The 18,455-nt window shown below is 39.2% G+C and overlaps 1 protein-coding gene across 2 annotated transcripts in view; it reads right to left on the minus strand.

Annotated features, from left to right (window-relative positions):
* The window catches only part of ern2 (endoplasmic reticulum to nucleus signaling 2), a 30,655-nt gene that overhangs the window by 11,289 nt on the left and 911 nt on the right, over positions 1 to 18,455 (minus strand). For both annotated transcript variants that reach the window (XM_017717290.2, XM_017717289.2), the window contains exons 2-12: positions 13,981 to 14,098; positions 13,663 to 13,696; positions 13,490 to 13,562; positions 13,331 to 13,403; positions 11,573 to 11,695; positions 9,811 to 9,915; positions 8,494 to 8,761; positions 8,140 to 8,218; positions 7,906 to 8,059; positions 4,040 to 4,167; positions 763 to 891 (exon numbers count right to left, since the gene is read on the minus strand). In XM_017717290.2, coding sequence (XP_017572779.1) covers positions 763 to 891; positions 4,040 to 4,167; positions 7,906 to 8,059; positions 8,140 to 8,218; positions 8,494 to 8,761; positions 9,811 to 9,915; positions 11,573 to 11,695; positions 13,331 to 13,403; positions 13,490 to 13,562; positions 13,663 to 13,696; positions 13,981 to 14,098 — 1,284 coding nt within the window. The remainder of the gene's footprint in view (positions 1 to 762; positions 892 to 4,039; positions 4,168 to 7,905; positions 8,060 to 8,139; positions 8,219 to 8,493; positions 8,762 to 9,810; positions 9,916 to 11,572; positions 11,696 to 13,330; positions 13,404 to 13,489; positions 13,563 to 13,662; positions 13,697 to 13,980; positions 14,099 to 18,455) is intronic.

Below are 18,455 nucleotides of genomic sequence, written 5' to 3' on the forward strand. Positions count from 1 at the left end.
AATTTTGTCAAGCTACAGTCAGGTATGAATTAAACTTGATGTTGGCCATGTAGGTCTTGTGCTCTAAAGCTATATTTGGGTTCTGATGTATAAAATACATACAAAATCCAGTGCTCTCTCTATCAATGTTACATACTCAGCTGCTTGGGGCCCTGCAGCCACAAGGGGGCGCTCTAACAACTTGTTATTACTGTAGGAGGAGAAGTTGAGGAGAAAAAGCTTAAAAATAAAAGCCTGTTTTTTGTGGTGTTAACATGCCATTCGTAGTTTGACAACAAGAAGTAGTGGGTTTATGGTTTGTTTAATGAAGCATGAGGTTCACTCGTTTCACAACAGAGGGTAATATCTTTCTCAGTCAAACCAGGTGTAGATACTCAGGCTGTGATTAATGCTTGTGTGCAGGCAAATGAAAGCATGAGGTTTGTGACAAACAGCCAATCACGTGAAACATGAGTGAAACAGGAGTTGCCAAAGAAGGAAAAAGAAAGCATATTATCTGAATTTATAAAGAGAAAAGCATTTACAACTGCACGAAAAACCCCTGGACAAAGCTGAGAAGATTGTTATTTACACTGTTAGTTATTAGATCTGGAAACAAAAATCAAATGAACAAAAATGAGCCGGTTATGAACATATGGCATTGTTAATACTCAGCCTGTCATCTTGCAGTAGCGAAATGGTGGGCTCTAAAAAATCCTGCGTAGTGCCCCCAAAAGGCTAGAACTGATAAAAACAATATATTCAGAACAAAGATACACTTACCCATGTGAAGGTGAGCAAGAAGGCCAGCCATGCCCCAAGCAGCAGCGTCACCACAACCAAGGTCACAGGGTCAGACGTCAGGGAGTCAGGCAGCACAGGGTAAGACCGCTCACGGTTTACTGGGGGCAACTATGAAGAAGAGATCACAATAAATGCTTTATACCACTACTTTACCCTATATTGCGCTAATTATTACTTAATTATTACTTATGATAAAAGTGTTTTAGTATGTTTTTGTTATTTAAAATTGCTTAAATAATAGAAATATATATAAAAATATATATGTTGCCATATGGCAACACCGTGCAAAGGAGGGTTAATACATGGTAAATGTTAGGACCTGATCAATATGACAGCTTTGTAGTTAATATCCCTTTTAAGCATGTACAAATTCTCAGAACAATAATATTGGCTAATAATTCCTATTATTATTTTAATATTGATATTTTAGGATTTGATTGTATATGTTTACTTACACAGTGCTTTAATGACTACATGATATGATTGCTGGTTATTTTAACCATGATGGTGTTTTTTATTCAACTAGTTCAGAGTGTATCTTCAACTCAAGTGTACAGTCCCTCATATTGGTGTCCCAATTAGTGCACCTGTCAAAGGTTTCACCCTATTGTCAGGAGGAAACACGACAATGCTTCAGCACATGCTTAGATCCACTGATCATCAATATCAGCTAAAATGATCAGCCAATCCATATAACGCTGTTGTCGGAAGAACACCTCGTATCTCCACTTTGGACATCTTTCGGTTTCTGACATAATTTGAAAAGGCCTGTTACTCTTTACACTGTGTGTAAATTTCATGAAGTATGGACCAAAAGAAATGTCCCAAAATGACTTGGAAAAAATTCTGGTTCCACTGACTTACATTAAAAGTACAGAAGGTACAGTAGGCATCTCTGCAAAGCTACAATTTTGGATAAGGTTTTCTTCTGATAATCAGGCTCTAGTTAACATACATCTAAGGGTGCTGCACATACAGTGACCCCCATAATTATTTGGACACTGCATTGTGTTTTTTTGGTCAAACCAAAGGCCAATCGTAGAATATAATTTTTTTTAATCAAAGTATTCTTTCAAATGGCTGCTGGTGTGTTTCAGATTGTCATCATTTGATCTGTTTATTTGCAGACTGCAGGTTTATACCTAAAATGCCCAGTATACTTCTGAGTTGATGATTTCACTACTGAGCACAACCTCACCATTTCAAGAAAATCACTCTTAGGCTTTGAGATTTCCACCCCTGTGCTTTACTTTTCTGTCCTTTCTAAAATTGATAGAAGTGCTACACCTCAGACCTGCACTTGGCTGCGACTGTAGTGTTTACTGCCCAGAATGCTTATAGCAGAGAATCTGTAATGAGGAGAAATGTCAGCTTAGAAGCTTATAAGGAGCTTAGAAGATGACTGCATGAATGAATAATGTGTTCCAGATATGTCGAACGCTAGAGGGCACTCCTGAGCCAGTCCTGAATGGGTTAATATGGAGCATTTAATATGGAGAACACATTCACACAGAGCAGCATACAACATTTTAACACTGCTGCTGCGTGCCTTCGAACTTCAATTATAGTCGTTTATAAGGGTCTCGCACATTCATGAAGTCAGTGAGCACAAACTGCTTCACTCAGCTGACCAATCAGCACTCAGTAGCAGTAATGCTGACCAATTAGCACCCAGTAGCAGTAATGCTAACCTATCAGCACTCAGTAGCAATAATGCTAACCAATCAGCACTCAGTAGCAGTAATACTAACCAATCGACACGCAGTAGCAGTAATACTAACCAATCGACACGCAGTAGCAGTAATGCTAACCAATCGGCACTCAGTAGCAGTAATGCTAACCAATCGACACGCAGTAGCAGTAATGCTAACCAATCGGCACTCAGTAGCAGTAATGCTAACCTATCAGCACTCAGTAGCAATAATGCTAACCAATCAGCACTCAGTAGCAGTAATACTAACCAATCGACACGCAGTAGCAGTAATGCTAACCTATCAGCACTCAGTAGCAGTAATGCTAACCAATCGGCACTCAGTAGCAGTAATACTAACCAATCGACACGCAGTAGCAGTAATGCTAACCAATCGGCACTCAGTAGCAGTAATGCTAACCAATCAGCACTCAGTAGCAGTAATGCTAACCTATCAGCACTCAGTAGCAATAATGCTAACCAATCAGCACTCAGTAGCAGTAATACTAACCAATCGACACGCAGTAGCAGTAATGCTAACCTATCAGCACTCAGTAGCAGTAATGCTAACCAATCGGCACTCAGTAGCAGTAATACTAACCAATCGACACGCAGTAGCAGTAATGCTAACCAATCGGCACTCAGTAGCAGTAATGCTAACCTATCAGCACTCAGTAGCAATAATGCTAACCAATCAGCACTCAGTAGCAGTAATACTAACCAATCGACACGCAGTAGCAGTAATGCTAACCTATCAGCACTCAGTAGCAGTAATGCTAACCAATCGGCACTCAGTAGCAGTAATACTAACCAATCGACACGCAGTAGCAGTAATGCTAACCAATCGGCACTCAGTAGCAGTAATGCTAACCAATCAGCACTCAGTAGCAGTAATGCTAACCTATCAGCACTCAGTAGCAATAATGCTAACCAATCAGCACTCAGTAGCAGCAATACTAATCACTCATCACTCAGTAGCAGTAATACTAACCAATCGGCACTCAGTAGGAGTAATGCTAACCTATCATCAGCACTCAGTAGTAGTAATGCTAACCAATCAACACTCAGTAGCAGTAATGCTGACCAATCAGCACTCAGTAGCAGCAATGCTAACCAATCAGCACTCAGTAGCAGTAATACTAATCACTCATCACTCAGTAGCAGTAATACTAACCAATCGGCACTCAGTAGCGGCAATGCTAACCAATCAGCACTCAGTAGCAGTAATGCTAACCTATCATCAGCACTCAGTAGTAGTAATGCTAACCAATCAACACTCAGTAGCAGTAATGCTGACCAATCAGCACTCAGTAGCAGTAATGCTAACCAATCAGCACTCAGTAGCAGTAATGCTAACCTATCATCAGCACTCAGTAGCAGTAATGCTAGCATCCTGATTCCAAGACCATTCTTTCCCCTCGTTCATTAGGACTCGTTCATCAGGCGCCCTCTGCCAGTCAAGTTTTTAACATAACGGGAGAAACAGGAAGTGGCCAGGCTCCCCCTAAACTGGCTCTGCTAGTCACACACAGCACTAGTCCATTGATGTACGAGTGTATGACTCACTGGGTGAGGTCCAGATCGAAATGAGGAAGAAGAACCACGAGGAGGGATGACATCACCAGAACGCTGCAGATTATCCGGGAATTCTCTCAACATGGTGGTGTGAGCGAGAGGTGGGACTTCATGATGGCCTGAATACACAAACATAAATATACAAATATACACATAAGCATACACAAACATACAAATACACTGCATGAATCCACGAATCAACGATGATTAAGTAGAACCGTTAGCCTGGGTTTTCATGTTGGCTGAAAAAATATACACCTATTAGGTTTTTAGGTCCTCCTTCAAATCAGACTTTCCTCTTTAATGAGCATTTTTCTTCCTCCTCCACTGCTTAGTTGTTTTTATTTATTTATTTTTATTATGTTGAAAAAGCCATTGCATCTAGATCAGCCGTCTTCAGAACACTTTCACAATCTTGCCCTCATCTGGCAGGCAAAGGGATTTTTACTGTTAGCTGATATTGTGTTTAATAGTCTTTAGTCTAACTTCACAGTCTGTATTTTCATAGATAATCGTGGAACAAAACTTCGGAACTGGTTCAAAGTCAGAGTTCAAAACACATTTGTGACTTTTAACTGACTTGAACTTTAAAGTAATATCCTTTTACTTTCATTTAGTAGTCTCTTAAACTCCTTGAGACCACCGGTGGTTCCAAAATGCACTTCATCATATTCTTCATAACTTTTTAATATTTCATAAGCTAAATTCAGAAGCTGGGAGTCGTATTTTGCATGCCTATTACTACTTGTTTTTATGTTGCACCTTCATGCCGAAGCAAATTCCTAGTCTGTGAATCCTGTTCATTGACAATGGCAATAAAATTTCTGATTCTGAAAACTTCTTCTGATGAGGCTGTACCTGTCTTCTTTCCAGTCAAATAGATGTTGATGGAATTTTAAAGCCTGATAATAAAAGAAGCTGTTTGCTTTTCTACTGAAATTCAACGCATTTTTCCACAAATCTGGGCTATAAACTATAAACAGACGGCATCTCTTCAGTGACTGCTCTGTAAAAATTATGTTTATAAAATAATACAAAGAGCGTGTAACAGTTTTGGCTTTCAGCAGTAAACATTTTTGTAGTTTATCTTCATAAAACACATGTTCTGTTCATTTGAGGGGGACCTTTTACAATAAATAAATTAATTAATTAAGAATTAATCAAGAATTTGCTTTTATTTCATGCAATTATTGAATAATTTGCATAATTTATTATGATTTGGTCATGTAAATTCAGATGGACAAACCAAAATACACCCCGGAGAATAAGAGATTAAAATAAACCATTGAACATTCCATTTCGACACTATCAAAACAATTATAACACTCCTGAAACTTTACCAAACATTTCAGTAGTGACAATTTTAGCTAATTTTAAGAGTAACTAACTCAAAATGCTAGCCAGTACATGACCAACAAACACAGCTTTGAAAAGCTGTACACACATAAAATCATAATATAAAAGCGTGTTACACAATTTTCAGATGTTGGGACACATTTACTGCTCTAAAATGCAGGGGTTTGGCTAAAATAAGGCTCTGGCTATGGATTAAAACTTTCGGTAGTGACATGTGGGACAGCATAAAGTTTTTCTAAAATCATGATAAATCTATATTATTCAACGTCATAAATGATATTTAAAAAAAAACGAAAGAAAAAAATACAAACGATATAAGTATTATTCTTACAAGTAGAAACTTCGAATAAAATCAGGGGTTGGCAGCCCAAATGTTCAGAAGAGCCATTCTGTGCTTTCAACAAAAATCAAACCACTTCGGGAGCCACAACAGTTTATGTGCATTTTACCCTCTTGGTTGTAAATATGTCTCAGTGTGTTCTAATGTAAAGCACCGTACACTATACCAATAAGAGTCCTTGGGCAAGATTCCTAACACTACCTTAGCCTACCTGTGTAAAATGTAAAATGTCAAATTCGCTCTGGATAAGAGCCATACGTGTAAATGTTAAATATAAAAATAAAGACTAAATAAAGGCTAAAAATAACACAGACTTACTTCGCTCTGTTATAACATTAGCCATTTTTCTCGCATCTCCAACAGAAAATCTAGTACCACAAAAGTACAATAGTGTCTTGTATATGTCTCTCAACGTTCGACTTTACTTCTCCTTCGGCAGCTTTTTGTTCTAATTTTCCTGTTCCACATTAAATGCCTGAGGCGCCAGAATGTAACTGCTTGACCATTTAAGGCAGAACGGGACAATTTGAATAGGAAGCTGGAGAAAGAGAAGCTGACTTCAGCTGTGCGACTTTTTAGTGTTTGACAGTTTCTTGTTGCAGAGTAAACCTATCAGGCAACCAGCTGGAGTGATTATAAACGCAAATGAGTCCATTCGTCTCCAAATTATTGATGTTCATCTTAATTCTTTCTCTGTGCCTTTTCGTTAGCTACTAGCTAGGTGAGATTTTTGTCTGCGTTGCACTGGCGACCAGCACCAGCAGTCTGTGTGCCAACCTTTGGTGAATTAGCAGTTATAGGCTACATTACCTCCAATGTTTAAGACCAAACTGTGTTGACCGACCAGCAGAGCTTTATTTTGCTGTAAAGGAGGATCATTTAATTCTTACCTATAACATTTATTCAGCTGTGGAGCTGCAACAGGGCAGTAAAAGTGCTGCATGCGGCTCCGGAGCAGTATGTTGCTGACCCATGGGTTAGGGTATGGGAGAGACATCTCCCAATAGAAAGCACACTGTAAATGATGGTTTAGTATATATTTAGCTTATTACTATCTCAATTAATGCAATGGGTTTAAATATATCACAACATAACCATTGCAAATATCTAAGGTTGGAATAATTAGCTCCTTTTTTAATAGTTTTTAACTGTAGGACTACAGTTTGAACCAAATTAGCAGAATGGTCTATATTGCTATTTGTGTCTTATACTTATAATTTTATCTAATACTGGTGCAATGCAAAATACAACTTCTCCTAGGCTAACAAATGCCGGCCTTACACCAAACGACTTTTCAAGCGATTTCACTGTCACAGACGAATATCCAATATCGGAATAAAATCTTGAGAGTCTTGTAAAGAGTCGCGTCGCACTCAGGTCATCTCGATTGTTTAAGGTGGTCGGGATGGGATAAGTCTTTTTTTCATGTTGATGCTGCGACAAAATCAACCACGTTTAATGTTATCGTAAGTTTTAAGTCTGGACTCTGGACTGGCAAATAGTGACGTGCCAGGGGCCCGTGAGTGCTGGTGGGCGAGCGCCTGCTCGCGGCGCGATACAGAGAGAGAGAGGAAACATGATGTGCAAATCTTTATCTCAAATGAAAAAAGTAACTGCACATTTTTCAGGTTCATTAAAAAGATTCTGGGTGATGATCTGCCAGAATATACAGTTCTACAGTGAATGGCTCTGAGCCACAAATCTTTACACACCCAGCCAAGGTATCTTCACATCTGTACCACTACAGAGTGGAAGGAAAAGGGTTTATCTGCTTATACATTTCCACCAGGTGCATGATGTGGAATAATCTCAAAAACCTAGTTGCAGTCTTGTAAACAGTGACACTGCAATCTTTGCAAAATCATGTGACTGTGATCTGTGACTAAAAACCATGACATTGTCTTCAGATGTGAGTGGGTGTCAGACTTTAGTCTTTCAAAAGTCTTTTCAAAGTCGTTTCAACGTCTTTGAGTGTATGGTTAGTATGAGTGACTGTTCTACTAGCTATGGTAAGGCTTCGCTTCTAAGACTCCATACAAAATGAGATGTGTTACTTTGTCATTCAATTAAGTGTCTAGAATTGATATAATTTATATATATATATATATATATATATATGTTGTATATGTATGTGTCATGAGGGCTAGTGTGTAGAACAAACCTATCAGCAGCCATTGGTTCTGCAGAGGGTTGGTGCTTCCTGGCGGATACTTCACGTCAGTGCTTGGTGTGATTTCACACTCGCTCCGCCCATTCCCCACTGTTACATCAGCCGTGATTGGCCCCTCAATCCGTGCCACAGTGAGACCATGAGGCTGCCATGGTGAAAGGCCCAGGTCAGTGAAGGGTCAACTTGGTTCACTAGTGGTAATGAATGACTGAGAGTGTAACTTACCACTACAGCAACTCCTTCATGCACAAGCGAAGTGGAGGCATAAAGATGTGAATCCATCTTCCCAACATACAGTGTAGGACTGAAAATAAACAAACAAACAAACAAATAAATAAATATTACACAAAAAAACCCAAACTACATTCCCTGCATCTCCATATGTGTGTATACACTTCACACACGAAATAGCCCAATTTTCTTTTTCTGAGAAGTTAGTAAGTGGTAATTAATATACTGAAATGACCTATTTATACTGATTAACCGTCAATTTATCTGCCTTGAGAACTGACAGCCATTCCTAAAAACATGGGGTATTCAGAGTATTAATATCAACGTGCACAGCAATAGATGTCTTACACAAGGTGGGTCTTGGTGCTGTGCTGCTCCTGGGTGAACTGGTAGGCCCATTTCATGGTGTGAGACTGAGTGTTCTGGGAGGTGAATGTAAGGTATCTCAGAGTTTCTGTGGCTACAGTCAGGTGTGGCGCTCGGCGCAGGCTGTCTTGGGTCCATAAGTAGAACCCAGCCACTGGCGAGTCAAACTTCTGCATCCACAGAACCTCACCAGAGTCCCGATCCACAGTCACCACCAGGCCATCCCCGCTGGACGCAAAGTGGGACATCTCTGATACATATGCATATGCATATCAATTAAAATCATTCCGAGTATGACCACAAACACATACAAAAAACTGACTCAATATACTATATATGTGTATATATCAGCTCCACTTACTATATAGGTGCACTATAGTGCAGTCCATCTGTTTCTCTGCAGACTTTGTTAGCCCCCTTTTACCCTGTTCTTTAGTGGTTGGGCCCTTCCTGGACCGTCATAGAGCAGGTACTATTTGGGTGGTGGATCATTCTCAGCACTGCAGTAACACTGACGTGGTGGTGGTGGTGTGCTATTATGTGTTGTGCTGGTATGAGTGAATCTGTGTCCACTCACTGTACACTCTATTACGTTTTCGGTCCACCTGGTAGATGTAAAGGTCAGAGACAGTAGCTCACGTGTGTCAGCACAGTTTGTGTTGGTCATCCTCTGCCCACAGGACGCTGTTGACTGTTTTTTTTTTGTTTGGTGTCCAGTTTTAAACACTGAGGTGTTTAATCAGTGTTACTGCAGTGCTGAGAATGACCCACCACCCAAATAGTACCTGCTCTGACTGTATTGCTACTAATGTACTCTACTAATGCCAAAGCAACTTGACCACCACACTTGACAAAGCTTGCTCATATGTTTTGGGGTATTTTTCGTATCAAGATTTTTTGGTTGACCACACAGCAGCATTTTTTGAAAATCTCATTCATTTTTGCCATAAAAAAGAACAGACCAAGAGTTTCTAATATGGGCATGACACCAACTACAGAATGACAACATGACTTCAGTGGTCTATGCCCTCTGTAAGAAAGGCTAGTAGAGGGGGAGTTACAACACAGTGCAAAGCTGGTCATTTCCCACAAGCTTAGAATGAGGTAACAGTGTAAAAAGATGCATCTATATTAAACTAGTTGGTCTCTCAAGTGCTTAATGCAGCAACAATTGCTATAAAATGATTCCATTCACATGCATGCGAATGATACAGTTCTCAATGAAAAAGCTAGTGCCCTGCATGTTGGAGTTTCATATTGTGACACTGAGCTGAATGTATGCGGTTATGTCGAACTTACTGTAGTCGTATTTCTGATCATCGTATAGAGGAGCAGAGTAGTCGTTGTAGGTGGCATTCCACCTCAGCTCCTGTGTTTTTGTGTCATACATGGTGATCATGTACTCTACAACACATCAGAGGAAAGGAAAATGGTTTTACAGTGGACATGAGTATTGATCGAGAGAGCTGGACTACAGACATTATGAAAACAATGTTTAAGATCGTGGTAACCGTCCAGTGTGTTTATGTGTGCATGTGCACAGCATGGACTTTGTTGTTTCTTTCACAGCTCTTTTTTCATTAGATAGCATAGTATGGTTAATATTCCAAATCCAAAACTATGTGTACCCTGGTTGAGCACCTAGATCCGTATTCCATCCCACAATGGCACTCAGGAAGTTAGGGGGAGTTCTTAAGAGCTTCAACGATTCTCTGGCTGTACTACATTGTCTGATTAAAAAACACAATTTGCATGTGTTAAAGCTACAACGTTTCTCTGCCGATGCATTTTTTGTAACCCTACGTTCACACCAGCAGCGACTCTTCGTCTCATCGCCTGTTTCTGAAATCAAGCGAACATTGGTTTCACTGACGCCAAGCACAAATCAGATGTATTCCTTCTAGAAATAAAAAATCTGTTTCAGAAATCGCCTGTCTGTTTATTTTTACTGTGTCTGTGTCGTCAGCTGGAGAGGAAAACAGTATTTGGCCTTTGTAATTGTTGTCTATTGCAGCCACCTGTAGTAGGAACAATTATCTAGGAACCAAAAACGGAGCGTACTGTTTCACAGCGACGGAGATAAAGTGCATATTACGCTGCTCAATCAGAGCTGGTTTATGAGGAACCTGGACACTTCCTATTTCCCCTTTTATATCAAAGACAGGACTGAAAAATAGCAGAGGGTGCCCATGAGTGAGTCCTCAATGAATGGGAGTAAATGGTGCTCAATGGCTAAAACCGAAAAAGTTAAAATAGTTTCTAATCACTTCTCCAGAACTTTCCTTTAATTTTAGACAACAGAAGAACGTATTTCACTAAAAAAACAAAGAAAAATGATCTCTATATCTCCTTTCTTCTACAGTAAATGGGTTTTGAGCAGCAGAAGAGGGGAATAAATGCTAACGAGTGCTGATGCAAGCAGAGCAGGTCATTGGCTGTTCGCGGTCACTGGCACTCCTAGAACTCGAGTTTAAAAGCTCTTAAAATATAAAAGCAGTGTTAAAATGTTTTGTGCTATTCAGTGCTCAGGAACTAATTGCATTTGCTCATATGCTCCATTTCAATCCATTCATTTCGGACTCGCTCTGGAGCGCCCTCTGCCGTCTGAGAAACCCAGAACACATTGCAGAGTGGCAATTCTCCTCTCTACAAGTTCTCTGGCTCAATGCTCACTTCCTATTGGTAATCGCCACATCGCTTCGCTCCTTATTTGCGTAAAGTCTGCTGAACTTTGTTGCGTTGACGACTCCGCCTACTTTGCGTCGCCAATGTTCGTGCCGCCTCTTTCTGCCGCAAATTGCTCTCTATGAAAAATAAAGGCCTCCGGCTGGTTTGTTGCATCAGATCACGTCGGTGCCGGTGTGAATGCAGGGTAGTGGTGAATATCTGGGCCTAATCTAGGTCTTGGAAAATTGGCCCTTGAGTATTGTCCTCCGAGTCCCTGTGCATTCACTCTGCTGATTATTTGCCTTACTTTATCATCCAATCATGTACGTTTACTATGTAAATGAATGCAGAAGTAGGTCTGTTGGGCAGAAATGGATGCTGTGTGTGTGCTAACCCGTGCGTCCAATGTAGAGGAGAGGAGCGGAAGGACAGATGGAGTCGGAGGAAGAAGTGCTTAAGCTTGTCTGTTTTTCACCTGTCTGGGGATCCACCACAAACCATGTGTCTTGTTTTTTACCTGCGCGAAACAAGCAAACACAGTGAGTTAAGACTACGCAAGACTATCTCAAAAGGTTACAGGGTCTTTTTAAAGCTCATTTCTTGAGCGGCTCAGTTTAAGAAGACCTGGCAAGCCTCAGGCATTCCTTCCCTTATACCCCAAACATTTCTGACCTTTTGAACAGGAACAAGAACTCCTGTTCTGAGCAGTTCAGTTAAACATGACCAACGGGTGCTGCCCTTACTCATGAACTCAAAGTCAACAGAAGGATATTAGTTTGCACAAAAGGTGGAACAGCATAACGATCTTCACAGCAATGATACTGATAACACTGATACATTTCTATAACAATTTGGCTGCTAGAATACTGTCTCATCCAAATACTGTATGCCACTGCTGTTGTTCTGTAACTGCTATGCTCATAAATGCTAGACTATCTGCTATCATGTTATAGTATGTTACATCCTGCATTGCACAGTCTACATATTGTCAATACCATGCACTGTGTTTTTGTATTTATTGTAAGTCTTTTGCATTTATTGTGCTGTATGGACTGCACTGTGTTTATTGCATTGTATCACACTTGTGTTCCTGTGTTGGTCCTGGAGGAATGTATATATAGCCAAAATGACAATAAAGCCTCTCGACCTCCTTAACTTGAAAGATTTTGGTGAATATATCAACACTGTGTCAAAGCTAGCTGATACACCTGCAATAGGTCAACAATGAGTTGCCAAAGAGTCTATGTGACCTCGCTGGTTATTCTTTTACAAAAATCACTTGTTTTTTTCCCTCAATGTGCAATGATCTATTACACATTATTCCATCCTGATGCTGCATGAGTACTTTCTGCATACCACCCACTTGGTTTTCCTAACAGAATAATGGGTAAATGCTAATTAACTTTGTCCTGGCCTATCAAGTATGCTTGGATAAGAACTTGCTGGTGAGCTTCTGAAATTTTCCTAGAGCAAGGGTGTCAAACTCAACCACTAAAAGGGCCATAAAATATATATATATATATATATATATATATATATATATATATATATATATATATATATATTGTAAAAACTGACCATTGTTTATTCAAAATACAATTCAACAGGAAGAGAAAATATTCCATGCATACTTGAAATACTCAAAATGTAAATCTCCCCAGGATTAACTGCAGTTAGTGTGTTTGGCGATATGACTGGTGTGGAATTGTGTAGAACTGCGGAATTGAGGTGTAACTGCTGTCCCATAGATTGTTGTTGGGGTAGAAGAGCCAGGGAGCACATTATGTTGTAGTTGGTTAGTGTAGTGGGTAGCACCTTTGCCTTCTACGCTAGGGTTCAAACCCCACCTGGGCAGCACCCTACACTATACCAATAAGAGTCCTTGGGCAAGACTCCTAACACCGCCTTCGCCTACCTGTATAAACTGATCAAATTGTAAGTTGCTCTGGATAAGAGCATCAGCCAAAAATGCTGTAAAACTTTGCAGTGCATGTTGGGGACTTTACTGCAGCACATTGTGAAACGAGATAATATTAATAGAAAATTTTAAAACCTTTAGATAAGATTGCGTCTGGCCTGCGAAGCTTGTGTTTGACACATGAGGTCAAGAGCAAAAATCATGCAAAAAGCAGAAGTTAGCAGGAAGATTTACCTGTGTAAAGGATTCCATCTGAGCTTCTGCATGGAGATGAATGGACCAGCTCTGGAATAGTGAAGGGCAGTTTCTGCACAGAGAAGAAACATCTCATCATTTACAAAAGCATGCCCTTATAATTCATAGAAACTGATGGAGGTGGATCAATACACTCACCATAAGACCTTCTTTGTTTTTGCCTCCAAGCACATACAGACTGCCATCATTAGGGTCAGGGAGGAAACCTGGCCTACGGAAGGTAAAGCATGGCATTCAGATCAACAGGCTCAAAAAAAAAGACAAAAAAAAAAAAAAAACAAACAGATAAAAAAAAAGCCATGCATGCTTACTCTGGCAAATAAAGTGGAACTTGAATGATGGGATCTGCGAGAGATGGGAAATGGAAAAAAAAAAAAAGATTATTTGGGCATGCCTCTTAAACTCCATGGAACCACGGGTGGTTCCAAAATGTACTTCGTCCTCTTTCCAGTCAAATAGACGGTGATGTCATTTTAAACCCTTATAATAAAAGAAGCTGAACTCAATTTACTTTTCTACTGAAAGTCGACCCGCTTTTCCCCAAACCTGGGCTATAAATCTACACCACATTCCAAAGGCGGAGAAACAGTGATAAGAGAATGGACAGCAGCTTAAATGTATACAGGTACCTTCCTTCAGTGTCCATTTGATATCCCCTGTTTTTTTGCTCACAGCATGTAAACTCCCATCCAGCGTAGAGACAAAAAGCAGAGATTCAGGGAGAGTAACGGAGCTGCTTCCTGCACACTGAAACAGAGAGAAGATGTGATTATTGTGGTTAGTGTGATAAATATAGTGGGTTGGGATAGTGTAGTGGTTAACATCTCCCAGCCGCTTCCACTTTGTTATAATACCACTGACAGTTGACTGTGGAATATTTAGTAGTGAGGAAATTTCATGACTGGACTTGTTGCACAGGTGGGATCTTATCACGGTACCACGCTGGAATCCACTGAGCTCCTGAGAGCGATTCTTTCACAAATTCTTTCATTCTTTCACTAATGTCTGTAGAAGCAGTCTGCAGGCCTAGGTGCTTGGTTTTATACACCTGTAGCCATGGAAGTGATTGGAACACCTGAATTCAATGATTTGGATGAGTGCGTGAATACTTTTGGATATATAGTGTGTACATAAACTGTGTATTGTTTTCACACACACATATATATATATATATATATATATATATATATATATATATATATATATGTGTGTGTGTGTGTGTGTGTGTGTGTGTGTGTACACACACACACACACACACAAACACACACACACACACACAATCCAAGAAATCTTCTTTGTTTGATGTGTCCATCTCCTTTTCTCACTGAGGTTCTTCTTGACAGCTTCACATCCTTTCAGACCCATAGCGCTGAGTGGTCTTCTCACAGTGGAAGGATGGACAGAAACACCTGTGGATGTTTTCAGATCTGAAGCAGCTTGATTTTCTCCTATCTCTCACAGATGAAAGCTTTAAATGCTGTTTATCTGATGGGGACAGTTTTGAGGGTCTACCAGGTCTTGCGCGGTTGTTAGGAGTCCCATTTTCACTTTTAGTACTCTAAATTTTAAGAAAATTCTAGTTTTGGAAGCTCTTGTTTTTCACTTATTCTCCATTGTAACTACTGTGGAACTAATATGTAAGTTATATAGTTATGAGAGCACATATGTATATGTCTGTGTGTGTGTGTGTGTAAGCATGTAAAACTCATATGCTTATGGATGTTACCTTATCTAATCTCCTCATAAATGTTTCCTTCAGCGACTTTAGATTAACATGAGAAAGAAATCTGCAAGTCAACTAAAGGGAGTTTGGATAGTTGCTTGTGTGAATGTTAGTATCTCTTTAAAGGGGAACATAATGTCAGTGATGTTTTTGGCAAAAGCGCTGGAAGAACACAGCGGTCACATATTGGTGTGAGTTCGGAAATGGCTTTGCTTAAAAGTAAACAGTGGATGATTTAAATACTGATACATCTGATATTATACTGTTGGAAGCGTCCGCATAATTTTCCACTGAATACACGTTTCTTGCTTTTTTCCTGACAGTGAAAAACAAGTAATGTGTATTTAATGGCCTTTTTGAGTGGAAATTACATAAATAAAGTCTGGTCTCTGATTTTTGCAGAATACTTCGTTTTCAAAATCACATTTCCCATTTGTTGTTGACGCAGTCAGCAGTTAACAATGTTAACTGTGGGGTCAGTGTATTATTCTTTTCCCACATTGCATTGCCACATAATCTGTTCATTAGTCACGACTTTCTGAAGGCATGTTCAAATTATGCAATTTTTTTGGTCAACTGGAAAAGGGTGTTGTTAGGCACAGCACTTAGCATAACGTCACAGTGTGCACCATACGCTTCGATTTGTTTGCGTTTCCAACTCAACACCTTCCCTCAGCCTTGATCTGCAGAACAATCATCATGGAGAAAGAAAGGAAATCGAATCACTTAGTGGTGTTCATTCAAATGTGATTTTGTAAGAAAGACGAATAAAATAACACACCAGAAAGTGAACATGATCTAGTAGCACTGTTAAAGCTCACACTACTTAAAAATAATTGACACCTGATATGCCGTCTGAAACATCCACTGTGTTCCCAAGGTGTGTGTGTGTGTGTGTGTGTGTGTGTGTGCGCGTGTGTGTGTGTGTGTGTGTGTAGACTGCTATGTTAGCATTAACCAGGATATCCTGCTCAACAGCCGTTGAGCAAAGCACACAAGCATTCACACTTGAAAAGCTGAAAAAAGTGTGTGTGAAGGATATAACCATTTACTTTAACTGAACTGAACAGTTCATAAACAGTGTTGGCAGGACGAGCCACACCTTTATTTGCATCACATAGACAGGTGGTACAATGGCTGTTCAAGCTCCTAATTAATGCAACACAAAACTTCATTTTACCTCCGTAATATGAACCACTCTTCTTCAAATCTTCTTATAAGTAGTGAGCACCTAAATATCTCTACCTCTCTGCCTCCATGTATCTTAACGCACATTAAACTGTGTATCGGTGAATGGTATGAATCGCTCACACCACTGGATGACTTGCAAAGATACAGTAATTTAAGGGACTTTTTCACTCATAGAGATGGAAAGAAAGTCATTCCGAGTGGCTGGATGTGAAGTGGTTCATTGTGAAACTTACTAACTTTGTCTTCTTCACAGGGGTGGTGAGAGGAATCAGAGGAAGCAGTTTATTCACCAGTGAATCTATGCTTGTCTTCTGAGTTTTCATATGGAATGTTTGTTATTATAAAATAGTGGTCAATCTGACGTTTGTACTAATTTTCATTTTTAAAGTCTATTTTTTCAGCATGATAAGTTTTCTTGGGTACTGTTTTGCCTTACAGGGCCCTGAATGTACCTCTCTGCTGTGGATGCATTCTAAACGATGTTTTGAGATAAAAAGAAATATATATATTCTCAAAACTGTCACAGTAACAATGAATCAAGTCCCATACTGTAACAAATCTGTCCTGAAATAGCACAAACAGAGGCAATGCTACCTGTTTCTTTCTTCCTGTAGGGTGGAAAGTGTTTTAGTAGATTGACCCTGATGGCCAAAGATGTTTAGATGTTCATCTTCCACCAATTCCACCAATTTCTAAGAATGCCTGCACACTGTAATTGCTAGGATGTAAACAAAGTAATTCTAAGTGGTTTGATGTGAGTTACACAAGTCTACAATAGTTCCCAGTGGTGGTGATAAGAGCCAGACATCTGAAGAGTTTAAAGCCTCTGAAAGCTCCCTCACATGAAGGTATTAGAAGAAATGGTTATGAATATGCTGCCTGATGTCTAAGACTTTGTTTTATGACCGTTTTTTTTTTTAGACAGTAAACATTTTTGGAAAAAAGTGCTTTTAAACTTTCAAACATTTTGGGTGGAGAGATAAATACAAGGTACTGCAAGGCAAAAGTGTCCTCAACGAAACCTTTTAGCAGTATCAACAGCACACTCAAAAACTTGTGTACAGTCATCAAAGTGGCTATATTTGTGTAGTAGACATTGTGACGCCTGGTTCCTATCACCTCCACTGGAAAGAATTCTGAGTCTTTATGTTTCTCTTGAATGTTGCATTTCACATCAAACCACTCGGAATGACGTATTCATGGTTTCAATAATAACGGCACTGTGTTTTCCCTCCTGCTTATTATGGAAGCTCATTCCCGCCACTTAACATACAAAAAGTCCAGGACCTTATTATTATTTCTCTGTTTTTAAGTGAATTGCTAAGTGGTTAATTTGAGATACTATCTCAATATTTTGAGAAATATTCCCATTACTTTGAGAAGCTTTATGCTTTCGAGACGAAAATGTAAACAAATTTAAATATGTATTTAGATGAAAATAACAAGAAAATAATGGGAACGTTTCTCAAAATAACAAGAACATTTCTCAAAATAATGAGAAAGTATCGCATAATAATGATGCAGCATCTCAAATTAATGAAATAATATCTGTAAAATTTAGATACTATCTCAAAACAGTGGGAAAGTACCTCAACAAAAAAAATGACATAGCATCTCAAATTAATGAGATATCTCAAAACAGGATGGTATCTCAAAATAACAACTTAGTATTTTAATAAGAATATCTCAAAATACTGAATATCTCTAAATATGAAGAATATCTCTAAATAACGGTAGTATCTCAAAATAATGACAGTTTCTCAAAATAATGAGATAATATCAGAAAAAAGAGACGTCTCAAACTAATGACTTGGCACCTCAAAATAATGAAGCCTCTCAGAGTAATGACTTAGCCTCTCTAATGAATGAGATAATATCTAGAAAGAAATGGCATGGTATCTCAAATTGATGACTTAGCATCTCAGAATAACGACTTGGTATCTCAAAATAATAAGATAATATCTCAAAATAATGAAGCGTCTCAAAGTAATGACTTAGCCTCTCTAATGAATGAGATAATATCTAGAGAGAAATGGTATAGTGTCCCAAACGGATTACTTAGTATCTCAGAATAATGACTTGGCACCTCAAAAGAATGAGGTAATATCTCAAAATAATGAGACATTATTTCAGCCTCTTAGTATCCTGAAATAATGGCATTGCAACTCACTTAAGAATGAAAAAAAAATA

Source organism: Pygocentrus nattereri, chromosome 12 (genome assembly GCF_015220715.1).
Source record: "Pygocentrus nattereri isolate fPygNat1 chromosome 12, fPygNat1.pri, whole genome shotgun sequence".
NCBI classification, from domain to species: domain Eukaryota; kingdom Metazoa; phylum Chordata; class Actinopteri; order Characiformes; family Serrasalmidae; genus Pygocentrus; species Pygocentrus nattereri.